The following is an 18,311-nucleotide window of genomic DNA, read 5'->3' as shown; positions in this document are numbered from 1 at the left end:
CAAGTTCAGCTGGTTGGTTGGTCGCGAAAGCGAAAACAAACACCCTCGCATAGGCGGGCAGGGTTGCGGTAACCAGTGAGTCCAATCCGGCGGCATCATCATCATCATCTTCTTACCATCCATCACTCCACATACATATATACTAATATACATACACACATATATATATATATATACATATAACTATATGTACATACATCATGATTGTACAAGGGCGGGCATCTGCTCCAGTCGTAGTTATATATATACCCACCTCTCTCTGGCGCAGGTATTTATACTTTCTTTGTTTTTTTTTTTTGTTATTGGACCAGTAATAATAAATTTATGTTTTTCAAGACTTTGAGTATTAGTAGTATTTAGAACAGTACTCTACTGGCTAATACCCCCACGGGACAGTACAAAGGTAGATGACCTCATCAAGAACGCAACGAACACCATCTTCCTAAATCTCATCTCTCTCTATATATCCCAACCTTTGCCTCCATTTTCCTCTCTTCAAACCATCCCACACAATTCCTACCCAAAGAATCCCACCATCATACAATCCCAAGTATCAAAATCATCAAATGGGTGAGGTAACTATTAACCCATCATTCCATTCACCTGTTCTCTTCGCAAGTCTATTTGTTATTCTTCCAAGGCAACGATCGACTTTTTTCTCCGATTTTCCGCGTTGATCATATATTATTCTCATCGTAGTTACGTGCCTGTGCTCACGCTTTTAATTGATTCTGTACGTTTTTTGTTCCAGAAAGATGAGAAAAAGAATGAAGGAGAGAAGAAGGTCACTGAAGCCAAAAATCAAGGAGAGAAGAAGACTGCCGACGGTGGTGGCAAGAAAGACGACGCCCAATCCCCCATCGTCTTGAAGTTGGACTTGCATTGTGAAGGCTGTGCCAAGAAAGTCAAACGTTCCATTAAGCATTTCGATGGTATGAACACATTTTTTCCTTTTTCTCTTTGTCTTGTTAAAGCAAAAGTTTTCTCCCTTCATTTCCATTTTTTGGGTATATGATGTATTGCCTTACATGGCCTGGACGGCAATTTTTTAAAAGCTTTCGGCATCTTCGTCTCCCATGTTCATAGAACACTTCTGTAGAATAATCCATACAAATAAAATAATTCACGCTTCTGGAAAATAATAATCAACTGGTACTTGTTATTTTAACAATAATATTTTACTTCCACCATTATCGAAGTTGATGTTTCCAACAAGTATTTATTTATTTATGAAGGATGGAATTGTGGATTAGGATTAATTCTGGATTCTTTTTAAAAAAAAAAAAAAAAATCATGTAACGTACGACTATACCTGCTCTGAAACGTCATGTACAACTAACTTGATCATTTGTTGGTTGGAGATTTTTCGGAGCTTCAAAGGAACCAGACTGATCAGATTGGATCCGCGTTTAACGTTCAAATGTTTCCAATAAATTTTACCGTTACGTTTCATGAATTTAGTTATTGGTCAATTTTCTTTTGCCTTTTTTTGGGGCCTTTAATGAATGTGTTCTCCTTGTCCTTTCCTCAAAAGAGGGTATTATGGAGTTGGGATATTTTTGACCGGAGGGAAGAAACGGCAAATGGCATATAACGTAAGCTAAGACTCACAAGCCGGTGAACTAACCAACGTTTATATTGAAGGTGTGGAAGATGTCAAGGCGGACTGCGCCAGCAACAAGTTGACGGTGACGGGGAATGTGGACCCCGGTTGGCTTCGAGAGAAAGTCGAGCAAAGGACCAAGAAGAAGGTGGAGCTGCTCTCCCCTCCTTCCAAGAAGGACAGTGGTGGCGGAGGAGACAAGAAGGCTGACGACAAAGCCGATAAAAAGTCAGATGACAAAAAGAAGGACGAGCCCAAGAAGCCCAAAGAGGTATAATTCCCACTAAATTACTAGTGCAAGAACTACTAATACCTAATTTCCACCTTATTGTAGTTACATCAGCGACCTTTATTTTCTTTTTCTTTTTCTTCTTTCCATTTTCCAATTAACGTGACTTAAGTTGAGCTTAAATTTACAAGTAGATGATTTTCATACCAGCAATCTTATATATATATATTTTTTGGGCCCCCTCTTGTGGTTGATCAGCCTCAAGTGAGTACAGTGGTGTTGAAGATTCGGCTGCATTGCGACGGATGCGCGCATAAGATAAAGCGAATCATCAAGAAGATTGATGGTAAGTCCCACGAAAGTTAAAATGATTGTTGTACAATATTTATTAATTTCAAGATAATTACCGATTAAAGACTCGGTAATTTTAGTTTGAAATATTCTTTTTCGGGTCCACAACAATAATAATAATAATAATAATTTGGTTGGTTGTTTTACAGGGGTAGAAGCAGTAGTTGTTGATAACGAAAAGGACTTGGTCACGGTGAAGGGGACAATGGACGCGAAGGACCTCACACCCTACTTGAAAGACAAATTAAAGCGGACAGTGGATGTTGTGCCGCCGAAGAAAGAGGCTGGCGGCGGTGACAAGAAAGAGAAAGAGGCTGGCGGCGGTGACAAGAAAGAGAAAGAGAAACAGAAGGAGAGCAGTGGCGAGAAAGGAGCTGCGGAGTCCAAGGGTGGTGGCGGAGGAGACAAAGGGAAAAGCATTGAGGAGCCAAAGGTTGGGGTGCATAAATTGGAATACCATGGTGCTAGTACTAGTACGCCACACACGTATTATTATTATGGTATGCCGGTGTACAACCAATCTTATGCAAATCAAGACTATGGTGTGAGCGTGCCCACCATGTACGGTCAAGGAGGTTATGGCACCACCGGCTACGTGGTGGACTACCGCCCCCACGAGCCACCTCCACCGCCACCGGTGTACTTGCCTGCCCATGATCAAATGTTCAGCGACGAAAATCCTAATGCGTGCTCCGTCATGTGAAAACGACACCCCGCCACTCTCCGAGCAAGGGAGAGGGAGAGAGAGAGAGTTCAGATTAAATTAAAATTGTAAATATGGATAGCTGGGAAGTAAAAAAAAAAAAAGACTGGCCAGGTTAGTACGATAACGTAAATATGGGGACAGATTTTCCTTTTTATAAAAATGCCATTTCTCAGGTTATGGAGACGGTTAAACCGCCAAGTCGATTGGGGGGGTGGTTTGATTAGTTTCATTAATTAGCTTGGTTCATTGTTTTTTTTTTTTTTTCCGGTTTTGACTTATATGTTGTAAGTCGATTACATAATCAATTTTGTTCAATTTCAATTAGCATTTTGTTTACATTATCTCAAAACCATGAAAGGGAAATACGATGTGCGAGTCTGCGGTTCAAAGAATCCAAGCTGGCATCATTCATTCGCTCTATATTGATATTCAACTGTGTAACCTTATCTCGTTGAATTCAAGGGATCTGTTCTGTCTTTTACTTCTTAGACCGCTGCTCACATTTCACCTCATCACCAGTCATCGGGACGGCTGGTGGTCGGATCAGCACAAGACCACCCTTTTTTATTTTTATTTTTTTTTTTTGGGGAGAAGAGGGGCTCTTACCGATTTCTTCCGGACAAAAATGAAAGCGAAACCTGGCCAGACAAGTCACAACGCATTATACAAATGAGAAATTATTGAGAAAAACGTGTGGGCTAAGCTTTTAGGCGGGGCAATTACCACTTTTGTGCAATCAAAATTAGGGTACATTTCTAATTCATACTTTATGCATATTACCAAATTGGAATGTAGAGTTATGCTATCACCATCTTAGTTAATTATGACCATTTAAAAGCGTAATCGCTGCACTCCAATGTCCTATCCAGATTGTCCCCCTCCTCTTTATTATCCTATTAAAGGCTACTCCCTCCGTCCCACTTTGATAGTCCTGTTTTTTTTTTCACACAGTTTAAGAAAAAGTAATTAATTTTATTGGAAAAGTAAATTTAGATTGCTATTTTCTTAAAATACCCTCACATTAAATATAGTACAACTTTATGGGAACTTGAATTGAAGGTAAAACAAGAATCAATTCTCATTAAATGGGGTAGGTTTATAGTAACAACAACTTACATTGAATAAGGGTATTTTAGGAAAATTAAAATACAACTACATTCTTCAATTGGAAAGTGGACTATAATTTGGGACAGATGAAAAAGGAAAACAGGACTATCAAAGTGGGACGGAGGGAGTAGTATTTAACAAGCCGGTAGTCGCTCAAGTTCATGCTAATCGAAATAAAACACGAGCGGTTGCATTCAATGATGATTTCATTGAATTGCGGCCTGTTGCTTGCTTGCTTTGAGGATCAAGCAAGCAGCCGTCAGGCAGCACGCAATTAGCGAAATTAGTTGCGGGATGTGGCGGCGGCTTCCTTGACCTCCAACACCCACATGATTTCTATGTGCAAGCAGTCGTACCAGGAATTCAACAAACCACATGTCCATCCCATCAAAATGTTCAAATGTGCCAACACAGAATTTTCCACTTCCGCATGATCTTCCACTAACGACCGTTATTTTATTTTCGCAACTAGGATCTAGAGATAAATCCCAAATTCATCTCTCAGGCGTCGCAATAGAGGAAAAAGTTCAAGGTCATATTAATTGTTCAATCTTCAAAGGCACGGGGAGAAATTTTTGAATAAAAAAAAAAGAAGAGAGAAATAGTCAACGGCTAAGCCGTGGAGGAAAGCTTTCAAAAGCAATTTCGAAACGGCTTTTTTTGAGTGATTTTTCTGAATTCCTTGAAGACGAATCAAGACTCGCTTTGGAGAATCGCACCACGGTTGAAAATTTTGTTGATTGTAACGCACAGGAATGGAAAAACTTTGGATAGCACATTTCCCTTTCTTCGAGCACTATTGTGACTTTGTTGGCTACTTTGAAAATCAACCTTTCAGCGATGTTACATCTTCATCTATTTTTCAGCGACCATTTGTAAGCATTTGCGGCCTGTTGATTTCGGCAGTGCTAAAACTTGACTAAATGTTAAGACGCTTGTTATAGTACCCAGTCTTTAAAAATATATATATATATACTCCCTCCGTCCCACTTTGTTAGTATTGTTTTCCTTTTTCGTCCGTCCCAAATTGTAGTCCACTTTCCCATTAAGAAATGTAGTAATATTTCAAATTGTCTAAAATACCCTTATTAAATATCTTGTTATTAATACATTGTTATTAAATACTAACCCACTACATTGAATACATTGAGCTTTTCCAATACATTGAATACATTGACTGCATTGATTAGCATAAGGGTATTTTAGGAAATTATTAATCTAAATTTATGTTTCCAACCAAATTAATTACACTTTCTTAATCTGTGTGAAAAAAAAAAATCAAGATTAACAAAACGGGACGGAGGGACACACACACATAATGCCAAAGCCTACTCTGAAATATATAAACTGCATTCAGAACAACGGAAAACTCTTTGTCTATTAATTGCAGTTTCAAAAAAAAAAAAAAACAAGAAAGGAAACTGCAGTAGAGATTTCCAAACTTGTCGGGGTACGTACTAGTTTTCAGCGATGGAGACGATTCTGTTTTCGGCAATGGAGTGCTCAATTATTAAACTAGTACCGTCGGGAGGGATCGATGTAAAACACGTATCCGGATCTCGATCAGATCACAGCTGTCCCCGGAAAAGTGCATGAAGACAAATTCTCATTATACATATATATATATATATATATATATATATATAGCCAAAACATTAAGAAAAAATTTATATAAAAAAAAAAAAACAACGAATCGAAATGATCAATTCTTTTTATGATTGGCAATGCACGAACTGGTAATTCCGTTAGGCCCATCAATAGCACAGCAAATACATAGATTGAAAGCGTTGTTAAGCAGTGACTAACTAGCATCATTAAATAAAATTTTAAAATTATTTTACCCTTTTTTCTCTTCCATTCGATGATATACAGCATGATGTTATTCTCAGTCGAAAGAAGGAACAAACACCCGAGGTTCTTCTGGCCTTCTAGGACCTTCCATACTTGGTTTACGTTTGGGACAGTCAGTCTCCTAATCGCCAACATGTTGACTAATAGGATCATCAGAAACATACTAATCACCGATTCCCAGATTAATAGTCTACTCAAAAAGCAGATATGTTAACAATAATTGGGCTTCGTGTCCTTCATTCTTATTATCTTTCATTTGAGATAATTTTAGAAGCCTCCTTCAAGATTTCTGACAATTGCATTTAAATACTCTCTAATATTAAAAATTACATTACCCTCCTTTTTCAGATAAATAGATGAAACTAAATGTCGCCATCATCAGTGGCTTTCAAATGACCAAATTACCCAAAAACCTCGAGCATTGTCTACTGTTGCAAAAATGAAAAATGAAATTGCATCAAATATATTTTTTCCTGTCCATTAGTTGGAGGTAAAACAACTTGAAGAGTCAAGATGTTATACAGTACCATTATTGTAAAAAAAATAAAAATAATAATAATAGCTTTGATAAGAGAAAACTCGAGAAACCAGAGCATTCTCAAATTGATGATTTTTTGTCTAATGTGAAAAATCAACCTAACTTTTTTCTGTCACTACTCACTTTTTCTTCTTCAATGTTATTATACTACTTGATATAGTCACATTTGGCACAACAGAAATATAATCTACCTGGATATTTTTCACTTTCTGAAATTCTAATCGTTACGTTGCATCCGCGATCACAAATTTTTGAGTTTGTTTGGACAACAAGAATTTGGAATAAAAATTTCAGATTTGTTTTGCTTGCATCATACACACAATTCCCAATCATCTTTTTATCTCACGTACATCACATCACAAAAAGTGTTACAGTAATTGGATCAAACAAATTATCCAAATAAATTCTTATCCAAACAAACTCTTTGTTTTTGATCCTCAATAAATAATGCTCCTATAAACCTAACTCACACACCCGTTGCCCTAATAGCCGACCCATGGTCTCTCTCTAGTTCATAATGGTGGCCTGAAAACTCATAAAAAGAGTCACCCTGGAAATGATCCCCTTCCCCATGGCATCCGAAAATGGAACGACCAATTGGAAAGGTTCATGTTAATTAAGGAGCTACCCAAAGAATAAAAGAAGATAGAATACAAGCCCTTTTGGATAATGTTGTGCTGGGGCCCAAATCCACGAGAGCGTCCGAAGTGGTAGGGCAAGATTCCACGTGTCTCCACGTTTGATCCGATGGGTTTTGACAATGACCGGCCTCCTTCTTCGTTCCTTCTTACTTCTTGCCCAGGACCGACGGCTGGACTGGTTCAAGTGTCAATGTCAGTTAAAAAACCACCATGTTCCCTGATGAAATTTTACCAACCTAGCAAAACCATTTTCTTTTCTTTTTTTTTTTTTCCAATTAAATTACATGTCCCAAAAGGGCCAAAACCATGCCTTTGATTTCCGGAGCCCTTCTTGTCCACCCTAAATCAATATATAATATATATATATATATATATATATATATTATATCAACCAACACCAACACTGATATAATCCGATTCAAAAAGCGTCTACCATGACAATGTATGTGGGTTCTGTCCAATGCATTCTACTGCTTCCATATGTCAATATTTAACAATTAACACTGTACCATGACCAAATGATTGAGTTTAGCATTACTACATCTTTGTGATTCGGGATTTAATTATGCATGCTTACACACGTTGCACGGGATTCCATCCCCTCTGCAATCCAAGATTTACGTAGACCACCGGTGTGTAGTAGTATATTGTACTAGTACTCAACTACTAAGCAAGTATAATTATTTAGAAGAGTCAAGAATAAAAAATAAAAAAAAAAAGACAAAGCTTAAAACTTTCTAGTTTTTGAAATGTGTCCGTCCCCACGGATCACCTCATCCGTAATAGTAATAACGTAGGTCTAGCTAGTTATATACTTTTGACCTAACTTTTTACTAGGTGGGTAGTATTTGCCCAGGACAGGACTCAGGAGTAGTTCCAGATTTCCATTCACCCTTGCTTTCCAAAGCCGACCAGTAACCTTGACCACGTTCCGTCAATTCCCTATTTGCTATTGCTGTGGAATAAACTTGTCAGAAAAGTGTATACATTTGTTCAACGGAATTGACGAGTGCCGTGACCATAGTTTCCAAGTTACGTCTCCATCCTATTTGCTTGCGGTTTTTGAATTGTTGGCTAGTTTGAAGACAATAATGCGATGCCACTGGCCATTTGATCCGGTAGTCATCACCATAATAGTGATGCCGGGGTCATGGGATCAACTCCTGCCTCCCACAATTTAGTCATAATATGTGATTGGTCTTAGTTGACCATCCCCTGCTTCTTTCCTTAGATTAGACTAGAGTAGATTATATAACATCTATCGTTGCCGGAAAAAAAAAAAAAAGAAGACAATAATGCGATGAATGATGATCATCCCATTCTTTTCTTGCTTTCTCAGTCAAGTACGTATGTAGTAATTTTCGATGGCAACTGCTTTTTATCTGCATGCAAGCACACAATAATATTACGAGGCCGACGAAACAACTTCTAGAAGTGCATTTGCGTTTGCTCTTTGTCAGCCAGCAGGCTGCTAATATCGCTGACGTCGTCGTTGCACTAATGTCTTAACAACTCCAGATAAAAAAAAAAAAAAGAGTGATTGATTCATGTCCTAATGAATTTTATGATGACGTTGGATAATCAATTTAATCGGGCAGTACTTCGAAGTGGCATGCCCTAACCACACAACGTCACGACTCTAGAGTGCATCAGATTCAAGACATGTATAGAGTTTCTTTCTTTCTGTTTTTGAGCAACATTATTAGAGATGTCTTCCTCTTCCCCCATACACTCCAACCTTTTTCACATTATCCTCTTTTTTTTTTTTTTACCTTCTTAAATTTTCATTTCATTTTGTTGGTGTAATTTATCAGCGCAGACAGCTCTCGTTCAGCAAAGACTTCAATCTAGTCTCCTTCATTTGCAAATGGACGATGGAATATTGGTAAACAACTCATTTATCAACAAGGATAAAATGCTTCTTGATTTCAACCGGTTTTTGCCTACAAGAGGGGTAGGGTCTTAGCCATGTCCATGAGCACATACACATACAGACCAACTCGTACCCATTTGTTTGCTTTCCAAGTATTAATCTAAAGCACATGCAGTTACGACATTAGGTCGTGTGTCTTTCGCATGGATTATAATTCAATTAAAAATGTATAGACTAAGCACTCAAAAACTGGTGTTGGGACAGTGGCCCGTGGCCTCTATACATATATATATATATATATATATATATATATATGTGTGCGCGCGCGCGCTCTCGATTGCGTGTTGCGTGTTGTGTGTGTGTGTGTGTGAGAGTGAGTGGGTGAGAGAGACTAGTAGTTGAAGATAAACAAAATTAATTGGGAATGGTTTCCGTCCGCATCACTACAACGACAAAACCAAAATTGCTAAACAAACAAGAGAGCGTGCTGACTCACGAGGGATTGACCTTGTAATTTTTTCTGACTCAGCTATGACTATGACGAGGCCAACGTTTATTTTGGCTTGTTCTGCGACTATACGTATTATTATTTTTATTACTACTACGAGGACATACGTATGTGTGTGTGTGTGTGTGTGCGCGGGTTTCATGTACATGCATTTGACATGCCATGTATGGAATATATATGTGATGCACATGTGAATGCGTGATGCGAGGGGAGAGTATGAAATTGGTTTGGGGTTGAGGAATCCGATGGAATAAATTTTGACTCCAAAGGGGAAGAGGCGACATGAAAGGGACGTATCGGGTCCCTCTCCACGTCATTCACACGTGGCGCCATGTCGCCATTTGAATTGGCACGCCACGCATTTTCCTCCGGGCGGGGCCTTTATAAAGAACGGAGAGGTAAATTGAAAACAACACAAGCATAAATCTGAATATAAAGAATGCGGGGGCCTTCGTGAAATGTTAAAAGCAGCGGACTTGAGAATTGCAACTATTTTCCTAGGTAATATCGTGTTAGGTGACGGAGAAAAATATGTGTAATCCTGGACTTATATGCTTCCGATTTCTGCCCAATAATATGGTGATATGACTATATTGTTAAATTTTTATGCTCTTAGTTTGTCCGAATAAATGAAATTAGTTTACACGCCAGAAAAAAAAATTAGAACAACACTAAGCTTCAAAGTTTCGTGATTCTATAATATTTTTGCTTATTATAATGCTAGCCTACATCTTTTTATGGCGGCCTGGTTTTCAAATTGAAGTTTTTCAAAAAAAAAAAAAAATTTATATTTTCCGTTATCATAGTTTTGAATCATTTTTTTTTATCTCATATACCTCAGATCGTTATAATATATTTTTCTACAGAAACTCTAACAAATAACAATTCAGGCGTTCAGTGTTTCTATAGTATTTATGTTTACAAATAGTATAAGGTTTGAAATGTACGTACTATTCCCACCTTACCAATATGATACACTAGTCAAGCAGTATAAGTAAATTTTAGAGAGAATATTAAGAGCAGGTTTGGATTACATTTTTTGAGTAGTTTTTGGGGACATATATTTTTTTAATGATGTGACGTACGTGAGGTAAAAAAAAAAAAATTGAAAAACATTTAAAGAGAAATATTTATAAAAAATATCAAAAAATCACGATCCAAATAAGGCATGAATCTCTCCGTGAGGTCGACTAAGAATGATGCTTTTACATCCGAAAACGTCATGATAGACAGGCATACATTATTGAATCCGATAAAAGGATCCTGTCTTCCTTATCTACTGGGCAATTTTGTTGCATTATTCAAATGGGATATTCTTTTCCTAATGAAAACCGTGTACATCATTTCTTATTTGCCTTTTGAGTGTATGGTCCTAAACCGTGAGCCGGTCGTGTGACCAGATCGCGACGACTCTGGTTGATCACGATCTGGTCACCCGATCAAGGGAGGAGTAGGAGAAGGGGGAAGGTGGTCGGGGAGGAAGGGGAGAGGGGAGGGAAGAGGAAAGGAGGAGAGGGAGAAGATAAGGGAAAAAAAAAAAAAAAAAACCTCTGTCGGCACATGAAGAGGTGGCTGCCGATGGTAGTTGGCGGCAGAAGTGGTGGTGGTATGTTGAGGTGGGGGAGGAAGAAGAAGAAAGAAAAAATGACAAATTTTTTTGTGTGTTTTTTGAATATTTTAAAATATATATTTTAAAAAATTTTGAAGAAGATACAATTATTAAAAAATTTGTAGGTGAAAAATTAGCCAAAAAAAAAAAAAGCTCACTTCCCAGGAGGGGCCTAGGAATGACTGAAGCTGAGAAACCTGGTGTCAAATTAAGAGACGGCCTCCGGATCACAATTCTTGCGAATGGCAATCAAAGAAGTCAAGGTTTTAAGAATCAGTAGCCCACGCAATGACGCAAGGCCATGCTGAAAACAAGAGACTGCATGAAAATTCTCTTGAAGATTCTTCGGTTCTCAACTAGCAAGTTGCATGAGACCCGAAAAGCACGGGAGTTTGATTTTGATTAGTATTCACTATTCAGTCTAGCAGCCTTTTTGACTTTGGATCACGGATGGGGGATAAGATCGTGGGCATAGTCAAACCTGATATCGCACGGTTGGCGAAATGGGCGCATGTCTTGCGTGTTTGCCGCACCAGATGTTTTAGATTACGACTTGCGAATCAACAATACAGACTATACAGTAGTAGTATTTGGGTATTATCCAAATGGAACCTAGTGAATAGCAACCAGGCTACTGGGTTTTGGCCGAGGACTTTAGCTATTTCACAAAAGACCACAGCTTCTCAACGGAGATGGGAGAGGTTGCCATGGTGGACCGTAGTTGGGCTTCTCAGAATTTATTGTTAGCGTATCTCCTCAACGAAGCCCATTAGACAAAATAGTACACAAAAGCAGACAATTTCCAAAAGTTCGAGTCTGTAAAGAGCGTTTTTTTTTTTTCTATCGAAATTGGCAAATTTAACATTTAAACTAACTTCACAGGAGAACCCCAAAAGGCGCTAACTTTTGGAGCCTTCTGCGAAACTTAAATCCTAAACTCACACAACCCTGAAGAACGATGTGCCCGGGACAGGAAAACAGGGAGGTTGCTGCTAAGTCCACTAATGGAACCCACAACACAAAGAGCGTTGCTCACTAATCAACTAAGCGAAGAACAAGCTAGGTTGATTTGATGTGTGATTTAAAAAGAGGATTTGTGTTCCTAAGATCCAACTGGGCGAGTAGGGATATTAGTTGGATGATCGTAAGTCGTTGGTTTGACTCTCAACTCCTCTTCTTTCTTCCTTTCATTTTGTAAGGTTTGAAATTTCTATTTAGACCCAAAAAGAAAAAAAAATATCTGCAAATTACAGAAAAGGTTCCTTCTATATCACGGGCTCTTGAGTTTATAATTGCAGCTTTAGGTAAAATTTGTTCCGTAGAACACATTTATCGCCCTTCTACTATCATCATTAATAGATTTTACTTGTAAGTTAGCCGTGACAATCTAAAGAGAGAGAGAGAGAGATAGGGGGGGGCTAGACAAAGACAATCAAGAAGTAGAAGGGAAGAGATTAGAATTGCATGAAATTACCAAAGAGCCTTTGATTTCTTTTTAATTCACAATCAACTCCTCCACCGCGCATGAGACATTTTTTTGAGGGGCCAACATGGAGTTAACACATAACCGCCAAAAGAATATCATAGGACCAAGTAGAACGAACAGATTTTTAAGGACAAAGACCTTGGGCCTGCCCCGAAGATTCTGAAATCCACTATCGAAAGAGAACCACAAGATGCCTACATACGTACTCCTGGCTCTTGAATGTTCCTCCCACCATTCTCCACTCTCCACGTATGGAAACCAAAACTAGTTGAACGGTGTGACGATGCTCCGCTGCAGCAAATCCCTTATATTCCGGAACCCTCGGGTAGAGCAGCTCCACTTATGGCCCAGAAGCAGAAATGGCATTAACCTACTACAGGGAATACGACGACCCACCCAGCTTCCTCTTCTTCTACTTCCTATTACTCTTCGTCTTCATTTACATTCTCTTCCGATTCGCGATTTTATTCCTATTCCTAGTCCTCCTCTATATCCTCTGCTTCGACCTCGTACACATTCTCTCTCATCTCCTATGTCCTCCTTAGCCACTCCACCTCCCGAATCCAATTCCAATCCCCCCACTAAAACCGTAAGCCCCACTCTTTTTTTTTTCATTTTTTTTTTGTTTTCTGGACAATTTACTGAGTCTTTAGCTGTCATATAACAGTTTTGTTGGACTTTTTTCCCCCTTTACTTAGGAAAGGGTTGTGATAAAGGGAAGAGTGCAGGGGGTTTTCTACCGGGATTGGACTGTGCAAAATGCCTCGGAGTTGGGGTTGAAGGGCTGGGTTCGCAACCGACGGGATGGCTCAGTGGAGGCCTTGTTTTCAGGGCCTTCCGAGAAGGTTCAGGAGATGGAGCAGCGGTGTCGGAGGGGCCCACCTGCTGCAGCTGTCACTGGCTTCCAGACGTTTCCTGGTACTGACGACCCGGGGACAGGGTTTGAGCGAAGGCCAACTGTTTGATCAAATGCCCTCCTCCCGACGGAGGCAGAGAATAAATGCTGCTGCTTATACTGCCAGTATTATTAGTGGAAATAAATGCTCTGCCGGTTTGGCTTGGGAGAGGCAAGAAAATATTTGTTTTTTCGGTACCTTTAAGTTCATTAAACACCTACACAAGTATTCGATGTTTTGGGTGTTCTTATTAAATAAAATAAATATTCGATGTATACTGAATATTAAAGTGCGGTTATATATTTTTTTGAGGGTAAAATTTAGTGCCATCTGAAATTTACTGTGATATCACTTCAGGCGTCGCGTCGTTCTATAGAACCGCAAGCATGAGACGTGCGATAACATATTTCAGGTGCACTTATGTGTACGCTCGATCAAAAAGTCTTTACACTAACCGTATGGCTTAGGGGAATGCGTGAAAGTGTTCCATGTTACCGCAAAGAATACAATAATCGCCGCAATCAGCCCTTTCCGCATCAGACTTCGAATCGCAAACAAGTAATTTCTCACATATCAACAGTACGCTGCTTTACATACATCCTCCCTCCACCCATGAGGAGTGCAACTGCAGCTTTGCTTGCTATTGCCAGAAACAGGAACCTTCATTCTTCCTCCCTCTCACGCTTTCGTCGCACCGTGGCTCCGACGCGACTGCAGCTTCATCGAGAATACTATTACTCTGTCACAGTGAGTTAAGGGTGGACACAATTTCTGGAGTATCCTGGAGACATATATTATTTCACCTCAGAGCAATTGTTAGCACCTACTGGTTCTCTTAAGCAGTTCCCTATTGCCACAACAGCAGCTTCAATAGATGCATCTTCTCCCTGTCACATGTATTGGGTATATATATAACGGCTTTTGGTTTCTAACAATCCTGATTGATTAAAATAAACAAATTGATTCTGATTGTGAATGCATTAAACTCACCTTCTCTTTCCAGTAAAACATGTTTCCATATTTGCCTGCCAAACGTCCCCAAAAGCTACGAGGCACATCTATATCTACTGAAGCCCCAACATTAAAATTCAATATGTTTCCTGAGATACAGAAGACCCAAGAAAAAAAAAAAGTAAGTATAATGACATAGATAAGGGGATCATAAGGCAGTAATATCAGGCCTTTACCGAAGGTGGGATCAGCCACGAAAACAATAGTTCTATCATCCACCTTCCAGAAATCTTTGATTGCTAACCCTGAAACAAGTTGGAAGAGAAATTTCTCTTAATACATGGAATCACTATCTTAAGAGCCGTATGCTAATCAGAAATTCAATGCTTATACCAGGTGTATCAGGGTAGTTCTGTGCCAAAACTCTCAATTTAAATCCAGTATCCTTTTCAATTGCAGCAATCTCCTGTGCAAGTCTATTCTCCTGCCGATATTTGACAACATTAAGACACCCTGCCTAGTTAGTCATCATCATTCAGTAAAACTGGTGCACTTTTATTTGTTAGGCACAACATGACTAGCAAATAAGTAACCAACAGAACAGACTTCCACCCTGGAGAAATAAGTTTTCCATGACACCTTTCCATCCATCAGAGCATTTTTCTTCAAAATCAGGAATGACTTTTAACTGGAGTAAAGGGAGTTCACGTTCAGTAGTAAATTACTCCACAAGGCTCAGTCTTAAAGCAACTACATCTTATACTGAGAAGGAGAAGGTAATTTTGGTTACCTGTGCTTTTAATCATTATGCTTTAACATGGTGGAATCAATTTGTGAAGGAACGTCGATTATGTAGTCTACCATCAATTGCCACTTGGAGTGCATTGAAGAAGATAATGCTTAAGAGATATACTCCTACTTATTTTAGAGAGTTGCTGCAAAAATTCCACTTACTTAATCTAAATTCTAAGACCGTGGTTGAGTATTTTGAAGAGATGGAGTCAATAATGAAGCAAGCTGGGATTGAAGAAGATCTAGACACTACCATTAACCAATTTTTGGATCGTTTGAATAGAAAGATTGGTGATCATATTGAAATTCTACCTCATATGAAGTTGAAGGATGTGGTAAGTATGGTGATTAAAATTGAAAAGTGACTTCAAAGGAGGAAACAGGAGTTTCATCTGACAAATTCCACACCTACTTCTAAGAATGAGTCACATGAGGAGTCATGGTGGGATATCCACCAACGACTTCTACATGAGAAGCAAGTAAAGGAGAAAACTAAATGCAATACTCAGGCATCTTCTAATATGAACTTTATGGACACTGTTGCCAATGAAAATCCACCTAAGCTCATCCAAAGTGAAGTTGAATTTGAAGAAATCATTATTAAAATTGAGGAATAGGAGGAGGAAGTTGAGAGTGAGCGCAGTAATATACAAAGTGTGAATGTACATGAAATAATAATCAAGGGGAGTGATAATGAAAAAGAGAGTGAATTGTGCTTGAGTGAAAAGATGAGTGAGAGTTCGCTTGAGATGGAGAGTATGATTGCAAAAATTGAGGGAATTAGTGAGAGTACTTATTTGTCTACTAACAATCTTAACTTTGCTTTTCTTAGTGTTTCTTATTTTGTGCAGGTTAAGCAAAGTGCAATAGCCTTGGTCTTAAATTGCTCCATTCCTACATCCATTGGAGAGTTAAAGAGCTTTCACGGGGTTGGAGTCTTGAGTGTTGCTTTGTTTTGCTATCAACATGTGTTCAAACTTCAAGCTAGGGATAGTTTAACTGGAGTAAAGGGAGTTCACATTCAGTAGTAAACTACTCCACAAGGCTGAGTCTTAAAGCAATTACATCTTGTGTACATTCACGAACCAGACTCCCAACCATCTGTACAACCAGGATAGTGCTGGGCAAAACTAGCTTCCAGAGGTTTCTTTCAAACCGAGTGAGTTTAGTTCAGCAGAATAGCACATTTTAGGAAGGAGAGTTGGCAACTTATGAAGCTCATTCATGCATTTAGAATGACAAAGAACTACGGTTTCTGAATGTGATGTTGCTGACTGAAGCTGAACTCAGAACTCATTTATGCAAAACATGTTAGAGAAGTAATCAACACGGGCAAATTCATTCTATTGGTCAAGACACCATGGAATCAGGAAAGCACAAAAATGTACATTGCAATGGGACATGCACAGGAACAAAAGGAGAGAATTATTAGTAACAGTGGAAAAGCATAAGGATATTAATCACAGAGTACCCAATATCTACATATGTGTCCTACATTTAACAGAAACAGTCACGAACCTGGCCATCTGAGAGGAATCCAGCAACATCAATAACTGGTGTAAACTCCTTAGGAAGCAATTCTGGCTTGTTAACCCCAACCTTTCCCTCAGCAATTCCAACTCCTACAAGTTATTTGTTACTTTTATTCATCCACAGCTTAATTAATGCAGAAGGCCTCAATAACCATACAGAATGTGTTCATCACAATGATAATTCCACAATGTCCCTTTTACATTTACTGTCCAAGAGGGGCATTTTACTGCAAAAGAGCCCATAAGAGTAACACGTATGAAGTGCATTGGAAGCTAAACAATAGACTAGTACAAGACTATAATAGAAGGTCCATAAGAGTACAAATTCATCTTTACACACGCAAAAAACTTCAACAATCTAGCAGTGAAGTAATATGTATAAATATCATCTAAGACCTCAAAAACACAACAAACTTCCCCCTAAGTATTGATGCGTAGCTCTCCCCTACATGTCTATTTTGATATGGAAAACGGTTGCCTTTTCCATTTTTTCCCCCCATCACAGACATTCAAGCATTAAAAATACTTTAAATTGTTAAGAGAAGTAAGCATTCTCTTAAGAATATATATATATACCATTCTGCAATCTTTAGGATTACAATCAATCACTGATTAATTTGCATGTCAAAAGCATGTTTTTTTCTTTTTTATTTTGGTACAAGTTTCACCAAAAGAGACAACACAGATTCTATCAAACTACAAATGGAACTAACCAGAACATCGCATCAAAGATCAATAATGGGCATTTAAACCCAGGTAGTTTATCGTTTATTAGCTACCAACCAGACAATAACATCCCGTAGCATGGGAAATCAAAATCACAATAACCGAACACGAAAATAGTGAAATCATGACTCCATCATGCTTACACATTTGCAGGTTCAACAAAGAAATCCGACCAAAATAAAAAAGCTGGAGTTTGACTTGCAATCCCAGCACATAAAACTTGCGCATGACACAACGTAAGAACAAACCAAACCAAACCAAACCGTGAATGAAAGAATGGCCAGTGTTCAAGATTATGCGTTCCAGATGATGCTGAATTAAAGTTACATACTTACCCGCCAGAGAAAGTGCGAGAGCTAGAGAGCCCGAGAGGAAAAAGTTAACCGGCCCGGACCGAAGATTATCAGCAAACCATTTTGACGAGAGTAGTTGTGTTGATTTTTGGCCAAGGATGGAGATTTCTTTTTGCGTCGCTGATGCTTTATATTTCGGGTAAACCGGGAACTTGGGCCCAGAAGCGGGCATCAACGTGGCAATAGATAATGGCGGATGCTGGTAAAGAAGGGGAAAGCCCATTTGGCTTCAACTTCCTCGGAACTCGCAGAACACTTTCTGTTTTTACAGGAATTAAAAACAAGCATCGCTACGATCCTTATATATTTATTGATTTTTCTCATTTTAATGAATTTTGAGGATAGGAATAGGATATGAGACAGCGAGAGATGAAGACGTGGTTCTACGATTGGCAAGCAAGCGTTTATAATCGGGCCGCCACGCATTCAGTAGCTCTCACCCGCGCTTCCGTCCAGTATGGAGCTGGCCCAGCTAGGAGCTCATTTTGGAGATCGTGAATTTTTTTTTTTTTTTTAATTTTCTCCTTTCAGCATGACATTTACACGTAGAAGTTCTCAA

At 38.8% G+C, this 18,311-nt stretch overlaps 2 protein-coding genes and 1 non-coding gene across 3 annotated transcripts; 2 read left to right on the top strand and 1 right to left on the bottom strand.

Moving 5' to 3' along the window:
- The first annotated feature begins 381 nt into the window (after window positions 1-381).
- LOC113696079 (heavy metal-associated isoprenylated plant protein 3) lies at window positions 382-3,210 on the top strand. The gene is made up of 5 exons (XM_027215412.2): window positions 382-575; window positions 752-932; window positions 1,645-1,874; window positions 2,091-2,178; window positions 2,333-3,210. Exons 1-5 carry the CDS (start codon window positions 567-569, stop codon window positions 2,884-2,886), a joined length of 1,062 nt encoding a protein of 353 aa, XP_027071213.2. The 5' UTR covers window positions 382-566; the 3' UTR covers window positions 2,887-3,210.
- A 7,717-nt stretch (window positions 3,211-10,927) lies between these two features.
- LOC113697014 (uncharacterized) lies at window positions 10,928-13,673 on the top strand. Its single transcript, XR_011815675.1, has 2 exons — window positions 10,928-13,091; window positions 13,201-13,673. It is a non-coding gene; the product is annotated as an uncharacterized protein (transcript).
- Window positions 13,674-13,792: 119 nt separating this feature from the next.
- LOC113697013 (thylakoid lumenal 15.0 kDa protein 2, chloroplastic) lies at window positions 13,793-18,054 on the bottom strand. The gene is made up of 7 exons (XM_027216427.2): window positions 17,735-18,054; window positions 16,660-16,763; window positions 14,743-14,833; window positions 14,586-14,654; window positions 14,389-14,498; window positions 14,202-14,285; window positions 13,793-14,109 (listed from the first exon to the last, which is right to left on the bottom strand). Exons 1-7 carry the CDS (start codon window positions 17,973-17,975, stop codon window positions 14,077-14,079), a joined length of 732 nt encoding a protein of 243 aa, XP_027072228.1. The 5' UTR covers window positions 17,976-18,054; the 3' UTR covers window positions 13,793-14,076.
- Window positions 18,055-18,311: the final 257 nt, after the last annotated feature.

Source organism: Coffea arabica, chromosome 6c (assembly GCF_036785885.1).
Source record: "Coffea arabica cultivar ET-39 chromosome 6c, Coffea Arabica ET-39 HiFi, whole genome shotgun sequence".
Taxonomy (NCBI): Eukaryota; Viridiplantae; Streptophyta; class Magnoliopsida; order Gentianales; family Rubiaceae; genus Coffea; species Coffea arabica.
The sequence above is the reverse complement of the archived record's forward strand: the minus strand, read 5'-3'. Positions and strand labels throughout refer to the sequence as shown.

Coding starts and splice junctions, on each gene's coding strand:
- LOC113697013 (XM_027216427.2), bottom strand. CDS start 17,975: ATGGGCTTTCCCCTTCTTTACCAGCATCCGCCATTATCTATTGCCACG. Junction 14,499..14,585: donor CGTGGCTGATCCCACCTTCG/GTAAAGGCCTGA, acceptor TCTGTATCTCAG/GAAACATATTGAATTTTAAT. Junction 14,286..14,388: donor TGTTTTACTGGAAAGAGAAG/GTGAGTTTAATG, acceptor TACATGTGACAG/GGAGAAGATGCATCTATTGA.
- LOC113696079 (XM_027215412.2), top strand. Junction 933..1,644: donor TTCCATTAAGCATTTCGATG/GTATGAACACAT, acceptor TTTATATTGAAG/GTGTGGAAGATGTCAAGGCG. Junction 1,875..2,090: donor AGCCCAAGAAGCCCAAAGAG/GTATAATTCCCA, acceptor GTGGTTGATCAG/CCTCAAGTGAGTACAGTGGT.